The sequence below is a fragment of the Xyrauchen texanus genome, chromosome 23 (genome assembly GCF_025860055.1).
Source record: "Xyrauchen texanus isolate HMW12.3.18 chromosome 23, RBS_HiC_50CHRs, whole genome shotgun sequence".
Lineage (NCBI taxonomy): Eukaryota > Metazoa > Chordata > Actinopteri > Cypriniformes > Catostomidae > Xyrauchen > Xyrauchen texanus.
Window position 1 is genome coordinate 3,005,214 of NC_068298.1, and position 21,026 is coordinate 3,026,239.

Consider the following 21,026-nt stretch of genomic DNA (forward strand, 5'->3'; position numbering starts at 1 on the left):
ATTATGATATACTATAATTAAAACCGTTATTTTGTCTTGTTTTTGCGATTTTAGTCATGCCATTATTGCCACTCATTTGTGTGTGTTTGTGTTGGTTTTATTTCCCTTGTTGTTTTATTGTAGATTTTGCATGTCTGATGGTTTATTATTATTAATATTAATTCAGTGGATTTATTCAAATGGAAACAGGAACCTGTTAAGAGCTTGCTCAGTTTTGCAGATTATGATATCTTCTATATTACTCAAACAAGTGTTCAAGCAATAATGCAACGTTTGTCTTATTCCATAAATAATAATAATAATAATAATAATAATAATTACTTGGCGCAACCATCGTCACTGGTCCTTTGTATTTTCATATTTTGTCTAATTGCACATGGTTGTGTGTGTGACCATTGAACGAGTTTTCTGCAACTTTCATTCCATCGAGTTTTGTTCAAATATATTTGCCAAGAGTTTAAAATGGTCATTTCATAGTTTTTAACATCAACAGATTGTTCTGCACGCTCAATTGTTTTTGGAAACACTTTTCCATAAAATAGTACTTTAACATCGTGAACGCAATGATCGACTTTAACTAACAATAAACACATCTGATATATTTTATTTATCTTGTTTAATGTTATACAAGTGTTGTATATGTACTTGCACTATTAAAAGTTGTATACGTTATTATTAGTTATGTGTCAAATTAAAAAGTAATTAACATTAACCAAGATTAATAAATGATGTAAAATGTATTTTTCATTGTTTGATCGTGATACTTTATAAATTACATAATGATAACTTTAAGAATAATATTGTATAATCTTACCGATTTTTTTATTATTATTATTATTATTTCAATCCTTATTGGATTAAGGAGATTGAAGGGGTGTTATTTATCAGTGGCTGTCCATGGTTCTGCATTGATAATGCCTCTGAGGTTTTTCTTCTTATATAGTCATCCATCTCTGTATATCCGTGGCTTTGTTTAGATCTTCATCACGAGAAAGTGTTTTACGCGTTTACAGAACCACAAATAACATTAAACTGCACAGGACACTAACTATTGTGACGTCATTTTATTAATCTCGCCGCTTTTCAACGGAAAGATCCGGTTACTTGTGCAGTTAAAGACTTGACTTTGTGCAGTGTATTCTTTTAACTCAGAGTGTCGCTGTTCACCAGTAAAACCATCGGAGTTCATATTGTAATTTCCTCCACCCTGTTCATGATGTCATGTGCGGAGTGCTCAAAATGCCTCTTTATAGAAAAACGTCGACAGTGGCTCATTTCTGATCGTTTGTATTTCTGTCTGGTGTTCTGGATTTAGGCTTACGTTTAAATTTTCTTTTACCCACGGAATATTATCCAAGTGTTTATTTTTTTAGCTTCCATATCAATTAAAAAACCTTCTACATTGATCATAAGATGTTTGGCCTTTTGTTCTTCGTGCTTATGGCGCACACCGCTAATGGAGACGTGAGTTATTCTTTTCCGGAGGAGATGAAACGCGGATCTGTGATTGGAAATATAGCAAAGGATCTCGGGCTCGATGTGAACAGATTATCAAGTCGTGATGCTCGAATTGATATCGAGGACGAGGGAAAACGCTTCTGCGACATTAATCTGAATACTGGAGAACTGACCGTAGCGGAGAGGATCGACAGAGAGGGGCTTTGTGGAAAGAAATCTTCATGCGTAATAAAACAGGAGCTCGTGCTGGAAAATCCTTTGGAGCTGCATCGATTCATTCTTAATATTGAAGACAAAAATGATAATTCACCACAGTTTAAAAAAAGTACAATCAAATTCGAAATACGGGAATCCGCTCTTAAAGGATCTCGTTATTTATTAGATGAGGCCCATGATGCGGATATTGGTGTGAATTCAGTGCAGTCATATACATTACAAAACAATGATCACTTTAATTTAAACATCGTTACCCGTGAGAATGGAAGAAAATACGGAGAGCTCGTGTTGAATAAAGAGTTGGATCGCGAGCAGCAAAAAGAGGTGACTTTAATTCTCACTGCGGTTGATGGCGGGACTCCACCGAGATCAGGTACTGTAGCCATACACGTCACTGTACTGGATGCTAATGATAATGCTCCAGTCTTTAGTCAGGCCGTCTATAAAGTCAGTGTGCCTGAAAATTCTCCTGTAGATACTGTAGTGGTTACTGTGAGCGCTACTGATGCTGACGAGGGACAAAATGGAGAGGTGACATATGCATTTGGCCATTTATCAGAAAGTTTTATGGAAATGTTTTCTCTCGATGCAGTGTCTGGTGAGATTAAACTCACAGGACTCATTGATTATGAGGAGGAGAGTTCAATCGAACTACCAATTCAAGCAAAGGATAGTCAAGGGTTGGCCAGTTATTCCACCGTAGTAATAGATATTGTCGATGTCAATGATAACGCCCCTAAAATAATAATTAAATCTCTGAATAGCCCTATTCCCGAGAATGCGTCACCCGGTACAGAGGTTGGCATCATTAATGTGCAGGACAGAGACTCTGAGAATAACGGACAGGTGCGCTGCTCCATTCAGCAAAACGCCCCATTTAAACTCGTACCTTCAATCAAAAATTACTATTCTCTGGTGACCACAGGTGAATTAGACCGCGAGCTGGTGTCTGATTATAACATCACAATTACTGCTACTGATGAGGGCTCTCCACCTTTATCTTCCACTAAGAATATTCACTTCACTGTAGCGGACGTGAATGATAACCCACCTGTATTTGAGGAGCAGAATTACAGAGCTAATGTGCAAGAAAATAACAAACCGGGCTCCTCTATTTGTTCAGTATCAGCTACAGACCCGGACTGGAGACAGAATGGCACTGTAGTTTATTCTCTGTTGCCCTCTGATGTCAATGGCGCACCGGTGTCCTCCTTTTTATCCATTAACGGAGACACCGGGGTCCTTCATGCCGTGAGGTCGTTTGATTACGAGCAGTTGAGAAGTTTTAAAGTGCTCGTGTTAGCCAGAGACAACGGATCTCCTCCTCTGAGCAGTAACGTGACCGTGAGTGTCTTCATAACGGATGAGAATGATAACTCCCCTCAGATATTATACCCTCTCCGGAAGGGAACTCCTTCATGACCGAGATGGTCCCCAAAGCTGCGCAGGGGGCTCTCTGGTCTCCAAGGTGATCGCCGTGGACGCGGATTCTGGACAGAACGCGTGGCTCTCGTATCACATTATTAAAGCGACTGATCCGGGACTTTTCACTATCGGTGTCCACAGCGGAGAGATCAGGACGCAGCGGGACATTTCTGAATCTGACAGCATGAAACAGAACCTGATTGTCTCCGTGAGAGATAACGGACAGTCCTCTCTCTCAGCCACGTGCGCATTGTATTTACTCATATCAGATAACTTGGCTGAAGTTCCTGAACTGAAAGACATGTCTCATGACGAGAGCAGCTCCAAACTGACGTTTTATTTGATCATCGCGCTGGTGTCCGTTTCCACTTTCTTCCTCACCTTCATCATCATCATTCTGGCCGTGAGGTTTTGTCGCAGGAGAAAGCCCAGACTGATGTTTGATGGAGCTGTAGCCATTCCCAGCGCGTATCTGCCTCCAAATTACGCAGACGTGGAGGGCGCGGGAACTCTCCGCAGTACTTACAATTATGACGCATACCTGACCACGGGCTCGCGCACTAGTGACTTCAAATTCATCAGATCTTATAATGAGGGCACACTGACCTCTGACCTGACTCTGAAAAAGACTCAGTCCTCTGTGGATGATCTTGATGGACTTGATTCTGACACGAGTGGTTCGTTTCAGGTAGGAATTATGATTCCAAACTCACACTAATTTTTTTTTTTTTTTTTTTTGCCTTATTTCTCCCAAAATGTTTTTCATTCTGAATGAGCCTTTTCCTTTAATGCCTTTCAAAATGCACAACATTTATCCATATTCATTTTTATTCATTTGACTGAGTATTAATATATGCTTGCATTTTTTAAACTTCTCAAATTTTTATTTTTTTATTCTGAAACTCTTGGTTTTTTTTATGAAGAAAAGTTCACTCGAGTGACATAAAAATGTGCTATTGAAACAGTTTTGGGGGTTGTAATGTTGCCTGCTGTTCTACCCTTGATTTGGTGACAGGATCTTTGTCCAATAAAATGTATAAACGTCCTTGAGTTTCATTGATAATGGCTCATTTAATCGCTTCATTTAGTGACTTTTGAACATTCTAGTTGTAAATATGGATTCTGAAATGTACATTATATTTAATTTTCATCCCCTCTTGTGTTCACGATTGTCAGTTGAGGATTTATTACAAAAGAAACACAGAACTTTGTTCTGTTAAATGCTCCTTCAGTTTTATTGTTGAAGACCAACACATATTTGACTTCTTTATCAGGATGCCATGTTTGTTTTTATTCCATATTTAAGCAATTACGGACTCTTTCCCTTGTCCTCCCTTCTGTACAATGTATTAGGAAAAATGTGCAGTTGTTGATTTTATTTAGGGAAGTTTTGTATTCTTGATAGACAAGTAGTTTGTAAAGGGTTGTACATTATCATATCAATTTCACCAATCATCATTTCTATGTATTTAATACCGATAGCGGCCGGAATAAGGAGGTTATTTTTGCCTGTCGCTGTCCAAGGTTCTGCAAATATTATAATTCTCGTTTTATCCAGTATTTGATTTTTTTAATACTGTATATATATTTTGCAACTCTGCACACAGTCGTGGCTTTTCAATTATTATTATTATTATTTTGTATTCTTTGTTATGCACTTTCGTAAAATATGGATTTGAAGTTATATTTCATTTAAATGCGGCGCAGACAGTGTTTCTTGTTTTTCTGTTTGCTTTTATTTAAAGCATCCCTGATCAGAGCCATTTTTATTATTATTATTTTTTTTTACTTAAATTATAAGACTACTTGTTATTTGCATTAACTACTCTGCAAATAAATGGAAAGTTGCGGCAGGAACTTGATGTTGGAGTGTCATTAGATTAATAACACTTTAGTTTAACTCAAGTTGCGTTTACGAGTTCTGTCAGAGATTTGAGTTTTGGGCAGTTTCTTCATTTAACTGACGGTGTCGCTGTTCACCAGTAATAAATTAGAAATCATATTGTTTTTTCTCCTCCCTGTTCATGATGTCATATGCACGGCTTTTAGCTCGCCTTGTTATAGAAAAACGTTGACAGTGGCTCATTCTCTGATCTTATTTATGTCTCATGTTAGACATTTAGTCTTACATTAAATTATATGTTGCGTTAGGCATATTTTATAACGTCGTTTCTTCTGCTTCCATATGGATTTCAAAACCTTCTGCATTGATCATAAGATGTTTGGTCTTTTGTTCTTCGTGCTTATGGCGCACACCGCTAATGGAGACGTGAGTTATTCTTTTCCGGAGGAGATGAAACGCGGATCTGTGATTGGAAATATAGCAAAGGATCTCGGGCTCGATGTGAACAGATTATCAAGTCGTGATGCTCGAATTGATACTGAAGGAAACAGAAAACGATACTGCGACATTAATCTGAATACTGGAGAACTGACCGTAGCGGAGAGGATCGACAGAGAGGGGCTTTGTGGAAAGAAATCTTCATGCGTAATAAAACAGGAGCTCGTGCTGGAAAATCCTTTGGAGCTGCATCGCTTCATTCTTAATATTGAGGACATCAATGATAATTCACCACAATTCACAGAAAATGAAATCAAATTCGAAATAAGTGAATCCGCAGACAAAGGATCTCGTTATTTATTAGATGAGGCCCATGATGCGGATATTGGTGTGAATTCAGTGCAGTCATATACATTACAAAACAATGATCACTTTCTTCTGAATGTTCTTACGCGAGCAAATGGAAGAAAATACGGAGAGCTCGTGTTGAATAAAGAGTTGGATCGCGAGCAGCAAAAAGAGGTGACTTTAATTCTCACTGCGGTTGATGGCGGGACTCCACCGAGATCAGGTACTGTAGCCATACACGTCACTGTACTGGATGCTAATGATAATGCTCCAGTCTTTAGTCAGGCCGTCTATAAAGTCAGTGTGCCTGAAAATTCTCCTGTAGATACTGTAGTGGTTACTGTGAGCGCTACTGATGCTGACGAGGGACAAAATGGAGAGGTGACATATGCATTTAGTCATTTATCCGATTCGTTCCGTCAAATGTTTTCTCTCGATGCAGTGTCTGGTGAGATTAAACTGACGGGACTCACTGATTTTGAGGAGGACAGTTCAATTGAACTTACAATTCAAGCTAAAGATGGTCAAGGGATGGCCGGTCATGCCACTGTATTTATAGATGTTATTGATGTCAATGATAACGCCCCTTCGATAATGATTAAATCTCTTAAAATCCCCGTCCCAGAGAATGCATCACCCGGTACAGAGGTTGGCATCATTAATGTGCAGGACAGAGACTCTGAGAATAACGGACAGGTGCGCTGCTCCATTCAGCAAAACGCCCCATTTAAACTCGTACCTTCAATCAAAAATTACTATTCTCTGGTGACCACAGGTGAATTAGACCGCGAGCTGGTGTCTGATTATAACATCACAATTACTGCTACTGATGAGGGCTCTCCACCTTTATCTTCCTCTAAGAATATTCACTTCACTGTAGCGGACGTGAATGATAACCCACCTGTATTTGAGGAGCAGAATTACAGAGCTAATGTGCAAGAAAATAACAAACCGGGCTCCTCTATTTGTTCAGTATCAGCTACAGACCCGGACTGGAGACAGAATGGCACTGTAGTTTATTCTCTGTTGCCCTCTGATGTCAATGGCGCACCGGTGTCCTCCTTTTTATCCATTAACGGAGACACTGGGGTCCTTCATGCCGTGAGGTCGTTTGATTACGAGCAGTTGAGAAGTTTTAAAGTGCTCGTGTTAGCCAGAGACAACGGATCTCCTCCTCTGAGCAGTAACGTGACCGTGAGTGTCTTCATAACGGATGAGAATGATAACTCCCTCAGATATTATACCCTCTCCGGAGGGGAACTCCTTCATGACCGAGATGGTCCCCAAAGCTGCGCATGCGGGCTCTCTGGTCTCCAAGGTGATCGCCGTGGACGCGGATTCTGGACAGAACGCGTGGCTCTCGTATCACATTATTAAAGCGACTGATCCGGGACTTTTCACTATCGGTGTCCACAGCGGAGAGATCAGGACGCAGCGGGACATTTCTGAATCTGACAGCATGAAACAGAACCTGATTGTCTCCGTGAGAGATAACGGACAGTCCTCTCTCTCAGCCACGTGCGCATTGTATTTACTCATATCAGATAACTTGGCTGAAGTTCCTGAACTGAAAGACATGTCTCATGACGAGAGCAGCTCCAAACTGACGTTTTATTTGATCATCGCGCTGGTGTCCGTTTCCACTTTCTTCCTCACCTTCATCATCATCATTCTGGCCGTGAGGTTTTGTCGCAGGAGAAAGCCCAGACTGTTGTTTGATGGAGCTGTAGCCATTCCCAACGCGTATCTGCCTCCAAATTACGCAGACGTGGAGGGCGCGGGAACTCTCTGCAGCACTTACAATTATGACGCATACCTGACCACGGGCTCGCGCACTAGTGACTTCAAATTCATCAGATCTTATAATGAGGGCACACTGACCTCTGACCTGACTCTGAAAAAGACTCAGTCCTCTGTGGATGATCTTGATGGGCTTGATGCAGAAATTAGTGATTCGCTTCAGGTAAGAGTAATGATTTGATTTTCTCTGCATTTAATTAATTTATTTATCTTCTATTCGCTTCAATTTTAAATTATTGCCTCCCTTTGTATATGACTGCATTTGACCCCGCTCTAAATGTTGGTAGTCTCGTTTTTCTAGTCATGGAAATGACGACTCATTAAGTGCTTTCTTAAAGAAAATCATATATACATGTGTGTTTATTTTTTTAATTATTTTTGGATACATTCTTAAAAGCTGCAACTACGTTAAGTATGCTACTTTTAAAAGTAATATTTTATTTTATTTTTTTTATTTTTTTTTACTTGCTTTTTTATTGCAATATTGAGTTTTTTTCCTTCCTCGTGTCTTTAATTTGTTTCCATTGTTGCTAATTTTATAAAGAGATCTTTTCAGATAACTTGTCATTCGGGGTCTAAATACAAACACAACAGAACTTCTCGCCCTGCCAAGTCTTCTGATCCTTCTGTTTGGTTGTTGTACACTGTTGTAGGTCTTTTCTACAGTAACATACAAAAAACTTGATTTATTATATTTATTTTTGAACATTAGATTGATTGTCTGTATTGAGTCAGTGGTGCTCTCTGGTATCTTATTTCTGTGGCAATGTTTTTGATGATTGATCTTATTGATGGTTTTAGTGAAGTTTTGTGTTAATTTAATCGATGAGTGATTTAATTTGTAAATTGTTCAATGCAATTGTCGGTAAACTTCCGGTGTCAATGATCTTTATAGGGTTGAGGTGGAATTGGTGATTCATTTTAGACTTTTATTCGCAGTATTTTCAGGTACAACACACATTTTAAGTGCATTAGTTTTAGTTTTCATCAAACTGCATTCATAAGAAGACTACTAGACTAGTTTTATGTATATTAAAGAAAATGCCTAATTTAGTGCTTGCATGAAAAAAGTATTTGGCTGATTTAAATGTTGCCTTTATTGTTGAGTAGCTACTTTTATTGAGCATACAACTTCAAAACTCCTCTTGTTCAGTCTTTACTGTATTTTGTCATGACTTGTTGGTTTGAGACTTTTGAAGTTTTTCTTTCTTGTTTCATTAATGTTTTTTATTTTAATCTCAGGCTGATTGTTTTAATTAAATAGTCAGATTGAGTCAGCACTTAATCAGGTGCTCCCAAATATTCAGCTGGTGGAGAGAAATTTGGGCATCTATTTTGATACAAATTTAAATGTTGAATATCAGGTCAGGAAGTTAGTTCAGTCTTGTTTTACTCATTTAAAGAACATTTCCAAGGTTAGACGTGTGTTGAGTTTTAAGAATAGAGAGAAGCTTAAACATGCTTTAATTTCATCTCATCTTGATTATTGTTGTACCTTGTTTTCAACTTTAAATCAAAAGCTGATCAAGCTTTTGTATTGAAGTTCCCACTATTATAGAACAACCTGCTCTGGGATATTAGATCTGCTGAATCTGTGTCTGATTTTAAGTCTTGTTTAAAAACTCATTTGAATAGACTTGTGTAAAGCTTGTCTTTAAGGAGGGAAGGAGAACACTGGGAACAGGGCTTCCAAAAAGAGGTAAGGCTTTACTTGACACAGCAGTGCTCACAGCTTCACAGTCAACAGGATTGCCACTTGCTCAGAGGCACTGCTTGCGGATATAGACCAGGACTAATACAAAGCGATGTCCACGTGCTGTCCGTTCTAATGGCCTTACGAGGTCCATCCCAATTCTTTCGAAGGGGACCTTCGCACCACCTACGGACGTCTCCGCCAATGCCCGGCCAATAGAAACGGGCTATTAGACGGAGCAGTGTCTTCCTTTCTCCTAGGTGACCCGCCATGGGATTATAGTGAGCCACCTGGAAAACCATTTCCCAGCGGCTCTGTGGAATCAATAGCTGTGTTACATTTTCCTTTGTTTGAGCGTCCTGCGTCACTCTATATAACCGGTCATTTATAATGGCAAAAAAGGGTATGAAATGGCTGGCTGGAGTTGTTGACCATCGATTACTCTCACTTGGTCAAAGGCGTGCTTAAGGGTTTATTCACGCGACTGCTCCAAAGGGAAGTCCCCCTCAGGGACTTTGTCATTCAGACTTGAAGCGGTCGAGGACGGCCCCAGCTCCGCCTCCCCTGCAAAAGCATCGCACATCGCACATCTCCTTATTTTAGTGCAGGACCCATCCGTTTAAATTCCCTCTAATAAATTTCTAAAGCCCGGCCAATCGTTCCCAAAATCAGCGGATGAGTGAGGCGGGAACTAACCACTGCCTCCATTCTATGTTTTTCCCCCCGGAATTTGATCACCAAGGTCACCATAGGATACTTGTAAACATCCCCATGCACACACCTCACCCTCACCAGTTTAGCTGTGCCCAAAGCCCTGGGTTGAACCAAGCGTTGGTGGATGGTGTTCTGATTACACCCTGTATCCAGCAATGCTTGGTAAGTAAACCCCTTGATTCTTACCGTAAACCGGTACGCTCCAGCCCGATCGGGGGCAGCCTGCTGGATATCTGGGACCCGCACCACCGTCCCCACCTCCATCAGCGGACACTGATCCTGGAAGTGGTCCGGGTCTCTGCATCTTCAACATGCCGGCCCAGGCGCTACGCCCATACCTGCGTCGGCGGGCGCCCCCTTCTGAGGGGGAGGGCGGCTGAAGGACGGGGAAGGGGAATGTGTAGACTCCCATGGCCGGGAAGCTGGTCTCTGAAACCCTCCTCGCCTGCACGGGGCAGGAACGGGCCCTGGAGAGAGAGCAGAACGAAAGGGCAGGGGGGAGGGGGAGGGAACAGGGGAAGACACAGGGGAAGGGGAAGAGGGGCAGAGAGAGTGAGGGCTCCTCCACCCTCGGGATCACCACCATGTGGTCCTCCGCAAGCCAGATGGCTGCCTCCAGCGACGGCGGGTGGTGGCACTGGACCCACTCCGGCGTTCTTCTGGGCAAGCGTTGCGTGAACTGCTCCAGCACCACCTGGTTGATCAGTCCCTCGACGTCGCGGTCCCCCACTAGCAGCCACGTCCGGCAGGCGTCCCGGAGCAATTGGGCAAAGGCGAACGGGCGGTCGGTCTTCTCAAGCTTCATAGCCCGGAAGATTTGATGGTTCTCTTCTGGGCTCCGACCAACCCGTTGCAGGATGGCCCTCTTCAGGTCTGTATAGGCCAGGAGGCTCGTTGCCGGCAGTTGTTGAGCTGTGAGTTGGGCTTCCCCGGACAAAAGAGGAACAATGCGAGCTGCCCATTGGTCGTGCGGCCAGCCCCAAATCTCGGTGGTACGTTCAAAGAGTTCCAAGAACGCTTCTGGATCTTCCGCCGCCCCCATTTTCTGTAACATGGGTGGGGGCAAAGAGGCGCAAAGTTATAATTATTATTAAAGAGATCATTTGAGGTCTAAATACAAACAAAACAGAATTTGTCTCACCCTGTGAAGTCACCTACTCTTTTAAGTTTTTTGTTATATCCATATTTTACTTATGTATGATCAACTTTTTGAGGGCTTGATGCGAAGATTGGCGATTCTTTTCAGGTAGGATTCATCATTCTTTTGTTTTTGCAATATTTTCGGTTACAGTGATCTTACATTTGGATTGAAATATTAGGATATTATTCATTTATTTATTGTAAAAATATCTATAAAACCTAAATTGTCATTTAATTGTTATTTTTGTTATTTTTCCACGTATTCCTCATTTTAGTCACATGTCACTATATTGTCGCCCATTGTTGTGTTTCTGTTTTCAGCTTTTTCTCTCCATGTTTTATTAAAGTTTTCCCTGATCTACTAGTTAGATTGAGTTTAGATCAAATAATAAAAAATGGAGAAAAAAAAAACTATAAATCTTAGGTGTGCCTCTAAAGTGCTTGCTCTATTTTGCTGTTACACTTGTTTTACTTCCTTCTTGACTCGATCAAGATTTATTTTAATTTTGATTTTAGCATGGATTTTTTAGGGTATATTTTCCAGTCATTGGTCACGTTGTAACAGACACCTGTCAGTTACCTAGTTTTTTTAAACTGCCATTACAGTCCTCACCACTAGGGGTATTAGTGAGACCTATGTGCTTAGATAAAGAGACAGTTGAGCGCAGTAGAAGAAATTATCATGGCTGACCTCCTTGGTCAAACAAAGTCCTGGTTGGGAAACTTTCTGTTTCATGCTCAACTGTAAGTAAAATGTATATGTTGAAGTTTTATTTAATGGTGAAAGATTATTTTTGTGTTTATTGAATATAGTGGCTTTAATGCAGATAATTAACAGGAGGCGTTTTGTAGAAGGACTTTTTGGTATCTGCTGAATCAATATTTGAGCCAACTTTGTTGTCCTGTTTGGGATTTTTCCACATTTGAGTACTACTACGAGGTTCATGGTTGGAAATGGCTACTGTTGACTTTGCCATCATAACATAAAGGGTAGAAAACCGGCTAAAACATGACGGAGGAATAAACTCACGTAGCCATCGTGTTTCGTTTGACTGTCGTGCCCACACACACAGGAGCATGCAGTCGTTTATTAAATTGCAACACCTGAAAAAAACATAATGAACGAACCACACCCCTTAGACTCACCCCCTTAGTCAACAGTCATAATAAGAGCACATTCAAGGTCACCAATGTTCAACACCCCCACTTGCTCTTAGGATGAATAACATACAATTATCATGTACATTTACATCACACCAAAAATAAAACACACAAATCTATCAAGTATGGCTTTGGTTACAGGTTTGGTCAGAATCTTTCCATCTTCAAGTGCAGATCGAACAAAATGATACTTAATATCAACATGTTTACACCTTTGACGGCATATAGGTTTCTTTGACAAAGCAATTGCCCCTTGATTGTCCTCATAAATTGTCACTGGTGTGTAAATACATTCATTGTCCATTTTGTTTAATAACTGGACAAGATATAAGCTTTCCTGTGCAGTAGCTGCCAAAGCCATATACTCCGCCTCACATGTGGAAAGAGCAACTGTGGATTGTTTCTTGGATCTCCAAAAAATAACAGGACCAGTGGCAGACAAACTAAAGCAGTAACCAGTTGTACTTCTATCATTCTGGTCTGCTGCCCAATCAGCATCACTAAATGCAAAGAGATTAAGATTTACATAATTTCTCCTATAACACAATTCCTTGTTCACAGTTCCCTTTAAATATCGCAATACATGCTTAGCAGCTACCCAGTGTTGGTTCTTTGGTTCAGAAAAGTGTTGTGACAGCTTACTGACAATGAAACCTAGATCTGGTCTAGTACAAGTCATTAGATAGATCAAGCTACCAACCACTTCTCGATACCGCTTTTAGATCAACACGTTCACCTTCATTATCAAATTGCATTCTGTTTTCGCATGGAGTTGACCTTGGTTTACAATTAATCATATCAAACCTCTCCAAAATCTTAATAATGAACCTTTTCTGGTTCATTTTTATCTCACCATCTCCTTGTGCAAAATCAATACCCAGGAAATGTGTAAGTTTACCAAGATCTTTCATTTTAAATCTTTCCTCCAACATTCTTTTCACATTTCTGAGTATCTGACTATCACTTGCTGCAATAAGAAGATCATCAACCCAGACTATCAGTATGATTCTCTCACCTCCAATTTGTTTATTGTATACACAATGATCAGCAGGATTTTGAATAAAATCATTTTGAATCAGAAAATCTCCTAGCATTTTATTCCAATTCCGCCCTGACTGTTTCAAACCATAGAGTGATTTGTTACAGACAAGCCTCTCACTTGTTTCTGACTTGACCTCAAATCCTTCTGGCTGTTCCATATATAATTCAGTATCAATAGGGGCGTGCAAATATGCAGTCTTTACATCCATTTGATGCAGTTCTAAACCATATTGAGCTGCAATTTGCATTAAACTACGTATTGATGTCATGTCAGCAGTTGGAGAAAAAGTTTCATTATAATCAATGCCTGCAACTTGACTATACCCCTTCGCCACATACCGAGCTTTGTATGTTGTCCCAACTGGGTTTTCCTTCAATGTGTAGACCCATCTGCCCCCCACTATATTTTTACCTTCCGGTAATGTTGTAAGGGTAAACGTATCATTCTCCTTAAGAGAATTCATCTCATCCTGCATGGCCTTACTCCACAATTCTGTTGCGAATAACAGCTGCAGTCTGGATTGCATACGTCCATAACATTTTTGGTAAGCTACTCTCGATTAACATACACCTTGCCATGTCAAGCAAAGTTCTCCAGCTCCTCTCAGCTGTCCCATTCTGATGGGGTGAATAGGGAGCTGAGGTTTCGTGTCTAATTGCATTTTTACTGAGCAGGGACTGAAATTCCCTGGATGTAAACTCGGTGCCATTATCAGATCTCATACATTTAATTTTACCGTAAGGTGAAACATCAGCAATGAACTTCTCTGTTCCTTTGACTGTATCACTCTTTACTCTCAAAAAATATGTAAAGATTGCACCTGAATAGTCATCAGTAAATGCCAAGATATATCTGAAACCATCTTTTGCTACCGGCTCCATAGGTCCAGCTAAGTCTGTGTGCACAAGTCCAAGAGGAACTTTTGCTTTTTCATCTGCCTCCCTGTTCCTGCTCTGAACAAATTTTCCCTGTATGCACACTTCACATTTTAAATTAGACATTTCAGTTCTACCTTTAATTTTAATCCCCTTTGTAACATTTTCCAACTTCAACACATCCTCATAATTACAGTGACCAAGAATTTCATGCCATGTGTGGATATCGTAACATACATGACATTGATCAACATCATTTGTAACCGTGCTTAAATAGAACAGTCTATCATACACCTGAATGTCAAATGTTACACCGTTCTTATGAACAAGTCTGTTCTGACCTTCTTTGAAAATGACCGTCGCTCCCTGGGACGTCGCTGCCTTGACTGAGAAGATGTCCTGTGGAAAAGATGGGACGTACAGCGCCCCCATCAGCATCGTTTCCACCACTTGACCATTGTTGTCTCTCAGGCGAACTTTGGCCGTACCTTTCCTCAGGGCGATACCGCTGGTCCTCTCTCCATCAGCCAGCTCTAGGATGTGCTTATGTGGCTCAAAACTTTTATCAAAGTCCTTGAACTGTGTAATGTCCCGGATGATATGCGACGTGGCTCCTGTATCAACCATGAGACCTTTTTCCCTCACCCCGCTGGCCAGGACGGCATCCACTTGGCCTACCTTAAAAACAAAGGTGTGTTCCTCCTCATCCATCACCTGCTTCACCTTGTCCCGCTTTCTCCACTTGCAATTCACATCCCTGTGCGTGGAACTTTTACAAAAATTACACCACTGTCGCTGTTCTCTATGCTCACTCGTAGTAGAAATGCACTCCACAGCCTTATGTCCCTTCTGTCCGCAGTTAAAACAGGTCAATTTCATCTTCCACCCGTCTCTTGCTTTCACCTTCATCACGCTGTCATCCTCTGAGCAGGCAGCACTAAACTTTTCTGTGCTCTCATAACTCCTCAGCTTTGTTTTGAACTCCGTGAAAGTTATCGTTTCATCACTTTGGGTTATGTGGATGGAAATTAATTTAAAAGAGTCCGGTAATCCCTTCAGAACCATTGCAATCAACAAGCCATCACTTAAAGTCTCTTCTCAAAGCTGTAATAGCGGTCTCTGCGCGAATGACATAATCTGTGACGCTCTCATTGACAGCTTTCTGAAGAGACTTAAGCTCTGTATATAAGCTGATCACTCGTGGTTTCCCTTTACCAGCATAGTGTTCTCTCAGAATCTCTAGCGCCTTTCTTCCATCATCCGCTGCATCTCTCATCACAAGGGAAAGGCTTTTATCATCCAACAGCTGAATCAGTTCTGCATACGCGTCCTCATTTTTCTCCGCATCTTCTTCTACACCGTCATCATTAGGTGGTTCGCTCAGTATGGTGCTCTTCAAACTGAGCAGACGCAGGTGCGCCAGAAAGTTAGTTTCCCACAGTTCATAATTTTTCTCATCCCCGTCAAAACATAAACGGTTCCACCGGCTTCCAAACTCCTTCCTGGGCCCATAACCTGTTGATTTTGCCATCATAACATAAAGGGTAGAAAACCGGCTAAAACATGACGGAGGAATAAACTCACGTAGCCATCGAGTTTCGTTTGACTGTCGTGCCCACACACACAGGAGCATGCAGTCGTTTATTAAATTGCAACACCTGAAAAAACATAATAAACGAACCACACCCCTTAGACTCACCCCCTTAGTCAACAGTCATAATAAGAGCACATTCAAGGTCACCAATGTTCAACAGCTACATTTGACAGTTTGATTACCTTATGGACTTCTTTTGACGGGAGAGATATATGTTTGACTTCGGTCATACTTCGTTGTATTTCATTTACCATCAAACCTCCACATCATTTGACTCCTTAAAGACAGTTAAGACTTGCATCTGACTTTCATACGTTCACCTTAACTTTCTACAACAGTGAACGTTATAAAGTCTGAATTATATATTGCTGGAACTTCAACTCATATACAGAACCATATACATCGTTGTGTGCAGGGAGTTTTTGTAACAATGTTTGAATATTGTCTCTTTGTTTTGAGTCTATGTTGGTGTTTATATAAAGTCATAAAAGGTGTTTACATTGCTGTTTTTAGTTACTCATTGGATTAAAACATATGTTGATGCTGATGAACCCCCCTTTACAAACAGATTATTAATTAGCATTTACTCAGAGTAGCATGTGTTGGTTATAACGTCTGGACCCATATTATTTCTAGGATAAATGTATGCAATCTAAATGGTTATATGATGTGTTGGTAAAATTATACAGCTTTAAATAATCAAACCAGTTGCGTCAACTTCAGCAACAAATATTTACTGTAACACTTTTACAATAGAGAACGGGAGCATAAGTCAACATGAACCAACAATAAACCATTTGAGCCTTTGTTCATTTTGATTAATGTTAATTTCTACATAGGCCTATTAATGCTATTTAACATATATGTTTACATTAGTCAAAGTATTAAGAACTAAAGGTTAACCATGCTATATGTATCATGATAAAATGAACTTACTGATGCTAATGTACAGAATGTTTTTGTAAAATGTTAGTAAGCAGTAGGTGACTGAAGGGGTTTATTTCTCATGTTGCTGTCCGTGGTGCTGCACATGTAGTTTCTCTGGTTGTCTGGTTTTTGCTCTTATGTAACGTATATCCGTATACCCTGTAGGTTTGATTGGATTGGCACTGCAGTGGGCCTTGAATATAGTGACGTAATTTAATGGATAACACACTATTTGTACCCCAATGTCGGGTTGATTATGCTGTCAAAGATTTCAATGGTGTGTATTTCCTTTGTTTAACTCACTGTGTCGCTGTTCACCAGTAAAAGGCTGAGTACCATATTGCACTTTCCTCCACCCTGTTTCTGATGTCACGCGCAGGGCTTCCAGCTCTCTTCACTGTAGAAAACGTCGATAGTAGCTCATTTTGTACTCGTGTCTCACGTCCTGGATTTATTCGACTCCGTTTTCTTTTACAGACGAATTTATTTTATTTTTTATAACGTGGTTATTTGTGTGCTTCCATATGGATTTCAATAGATTTTGGGTTGCGTATCAGATGTTTGGCCTTTTGTTCTTCGTGCTTATGGCGCACACCGCTAATGGAGACGTGAGTTATTCTTTTCCGGAGGAGATGAAACGCGGATCTGTGATTGGAAATATAGCAAAGGATCTCGGGCTCGATGTGAACAGACTCTCACCTCGTAAGGCTCGCATTGATACTGAAGGAAACAGAAAACGATTCTGCGACATTAATCTGAATACTGGAGAACTGACCGTAGCGGAGAGGATCGACAGAGAGGGGCTTTGTGGAAAGAAATCTTCATGCGTAATAAAACAGGAGCTCGTGCTGGAAAATCCTTTGGAGCTGCATCGCTTCATTCTTAATATTGAGGACATAAATGATAATTCACCACAGTTCAAAGAAAAGACAATCAAATTCGAAATAAGTGAATCCGCAGACAAAGGATCTCGTTATTTATTAGATGAGGCCCATGATGCGGATATTGGTGTGAATTCAGTGCAGTCATATACATTACAAAACAATGAACACTTTCTTCTGAGTGTTCTTACTGGGGCAAATGGAAACAAATATGGAGAACTGGTTCTTAATAAAGAGTTGGATCGCGAGCAGCAAAAAGAGGTGACTTTAATTCTCACTGCGGTTGATGGCGGGACTCCACCGAGATCAGGTACTGTAGCCATACACGTCACTGTACTGGATGCTAATGATAATGCTCCAGTCTTTAGTCAGGCCGTCTATAAAATCAGTGTGCCTGAAAATTCTCCTGTAGATACTGTAGTGGTTACTGTGAGCGCTACTGATGCTGACGAGGGACAAAATGGAGAGGTAACATATGCATTTGGTCATTTATCAGAAAGCTTTATTGAAATGTTTTCTCTTGATGCAGTTTCTGGTGAGATTAAACTCACAGGACTCATTGATTATGAGGAGGAGAGTTTAATTGAACTGCCAATTCAAGCTAAAGATGGTCAAGGGCTAGCAGGACGATCTACTGTATTAATTGATGTTACTGATGTCAATGATAACGCACCACTTATTATGATCAATTCTCTGAATAGCCCCATTCCCGAGAATGCATCACCCGGTACAGAGGTTGGCATCATTAATGTGCAGGACAGAGACTCTGAGAATAACGGACAGGTGCGCTGCTCCATTCAGCAAAACGCCCCATTTAAACTCGTACCTTCAATCAAAAATTACTATTCTCTGGTGACCACAGGTGAATTAGACCGCGAGCTGGTGTCTGATTATAACATCACAATTACTGCTACTGATGAGGGCTCTCCACCTTTATCTTCCACTAAGAATATTCACTTCACTGTAGCGGACGTGAATGATAACCCACCTGTATTTGAAGAGCAGAATTACAGAGCTAATGTGCAAGAAAATAACAAACCGGACTCCTCTATTTGTTCAGTATCAGCTACAGACCCGGACTGGAGACAGAATGGCACTGTAGTTTATTCTCTGTTGCCCTCTGATGTCAATGGCGCACCGGTGTCCTCCTTTTTATCCATTAACGGAGACACCGGGGTCCTTCATGCCGTGAGGTCGTTTGATTACGAGCAGTTGAGAAGTTTTAAAGTGCTCGTGTTAGCCAGAGACAACGGATCTCCTCCTCTGAGCAGTAACGTGACCGTGAGTGTCTTCATAACGGATGAGAATGATAACTCCCCTCAGATATTATACCCCTCTCCGGAAGGGAACTCCTTCATGACCGAGATGGTCCCCAAAGCTGCGCAGGGGGCTCTCTGGTCTCCAAGGTGATCGCCGTGGACGCGGATTCTGGACAGAACGCGTGGCTCTCGTATCACATTATTAAAGCGACTGATCCGGGACTTTTCACTATCGGTGTCCACAGCGGAGAGATCAGGACGCAGCGGGACATTTCTGAATCTGACAGCATGAAACAGAACCTGATTGTCTCCGTGAGAGATAACGGACAGTCCTCTCTCTCGGCCACGTGCGCATTGTATTTACTCATATCAGATAACTTGGCTGAAGTTCCTGAACTGAAAGACATGTCTCATGACGAGAGCAGCTCCAAACTGACGTTTTATTTGATCATCGCGCTGGTGTCCGTTTCCACTTTCTTCCTCACCTTCATCATCATCATTCTGGCCGTGAGGTTTTGTCGCAGGAGAAAGCCGAGACTGATGTTTGATGGAGCTGTAGCCATTCCCAGCGCGTATCTGCCTCCAAATTACGCAGACGTGGAGGGCGCGGGAACTCTCCGCAGCACTTACAATTATGACGCATACCTGACCACGGGCTCGCGCACTAGTGACTTCAAATTCATCAGATCTTATAATGAGGGCACACTGACCTCTGACCTGACTCTGAAAAAGACTCCGTCCTCTGTGGATGATCTTGATGGGCTTGATGGGTTTCAGGTAGGAAATATAAATAATGATTCTCTTACTCTTCTTCATTTATATTATAATCTACTTATTTAAAATATGCGTTTCCCTTTTTCATTCTTTATTCTTGGAACAGGAAAACACCATAATGCTGACCACTGCTTTCTTGCAGAATTGTATAATAATATTGAATCACTAATTTTAAGTTTTCATTTGTCGTGTTAACAATAATTTGTGATGTATTAATGATGAAAGCTTATTGGTGGTTTACTGCTTTGAACAGTATTTCATTGTTTCATTGAAGTATTTCATGAAGCGATAATACTTTTGATTTAGCAGATTAAAGTAAAAATTAAAATAACTTTTTTTAAAGTTTAAGCAGTTTCTATCCATGTTTTAACATTATATTGCGCGTCTGTAAAGAGTCAGTTTTCTTTTCTCTTACACACCAAGTCTGGAGAAATCTAGGCGTATTATAATTATTTTTCCATCCTTTAAATTAAACGATTTTAATACTGAATGAGGTTGTAAAATAGTATTTTTTTTTTTTTACTTAATCTCAACATTTTAAATGTACTGAATCACTTACAGGTCACCGAGTAATGTGGATCTTTTTCATGTTGCTGTCCATGGTGCTGTACAGATATGAACTTTAATCTGTGTGCTTGATTTTTTTTATTTTAATTGTTTTTATTTATTTTGTAAGGCTGCTCAGTTTAATGAGTGAATGATTAAATGAATGGTTGCTGTTCTGCCATTTAATGATTCCTCTGTTTTCAATATATTCAGGAGGACTCAAATATTTTTAAATGTGTTTGTATTGGACAGACTTTGCATTCTTTGGTTATTGTTTCTTTTCTCTTGTTATAGAAATAGAAATGAGTCTCACTAAAGTACATTTTATAGAAAATTGTGAACAATATTAGATGTGATTGTGGATTCTGAAAAGCAGTCTACACCCCATAGTTTCGCCCATTGTCATGAATTACTCATTGAGTTGATTGTTTCATTATGATTTTTTCATTGAATTATACTTTTGATTGCAAGAGATTTAAAGTCAAGTGAAAAAATGCAATCAAGTAAAATACTAGTTTGGTTTGTTACTCCTTTGTTTTTAGTTTTTTCCCTTTGTTTGTGGCCTGAACACTTTTTACGGTCATTGTCATTGTTGTAGCGACGGTTCTTCACTAGCAAAATATTCCTCTCTCCAATGAGTCATTAATATGTAGTTTAATTCTTTTGTAAATATTTTTAAATTCATGTCATTAAATTTGACTTTAAAACATGCTTTTAAAAAAGCACTTCAGCTAAATCACAGAGAAAATAATGTGGCTGTTTTTCCTATTGCTTTCCCAGATCGTGTCTCTGGATTGTTTGGGGAATTCGTTTTGTCTGTGTACAATCGTGGCTTTGTTGATCTGCATTACATGTTGTTCTTCTACATGCTGTTTTCATCAAGCAATAATGC

The 21,026-nt window shown here is 40.3% G+C and overlaps 1 protein-coding gene and 2 pseudogenes across 1 annotated transcript; all 3 read left to right on the plus strand.

Annotated features, from left to right (window-relative positions):
- Positions 1–1,275: 1,275 nt before the first annotated feature.
- Positions 1,276–3,817, plus strand: LOC127663240 (protocadherin beta-15-like; annotated as a pseudogene).
- Positions 3,818–5,158: 1,341 nt separating this feature from the next.
- LOC127663241 (protocadherin beta-15-like) lies at positions 5,159–7,709 on the plus strand (annotated as a pseudogene).
- Positions 7,710–17,258: 9,549 nt separating this feature from the next.
- Positions 17,259–18,965, plus strand: LOC127663242 (protocadherin gamma-A4-like). Its single transcript, XM_052154767.1, has one exon. It carries the CDS (start codon positions 17,259–17,261, stop codon positions 18,963–18,965), a length of 1,707 nt encoding a protein of 568 aa, XP_052010727.1.
- Positions 18,966–21,026: the final 2,061 nt, after the last annotated feature.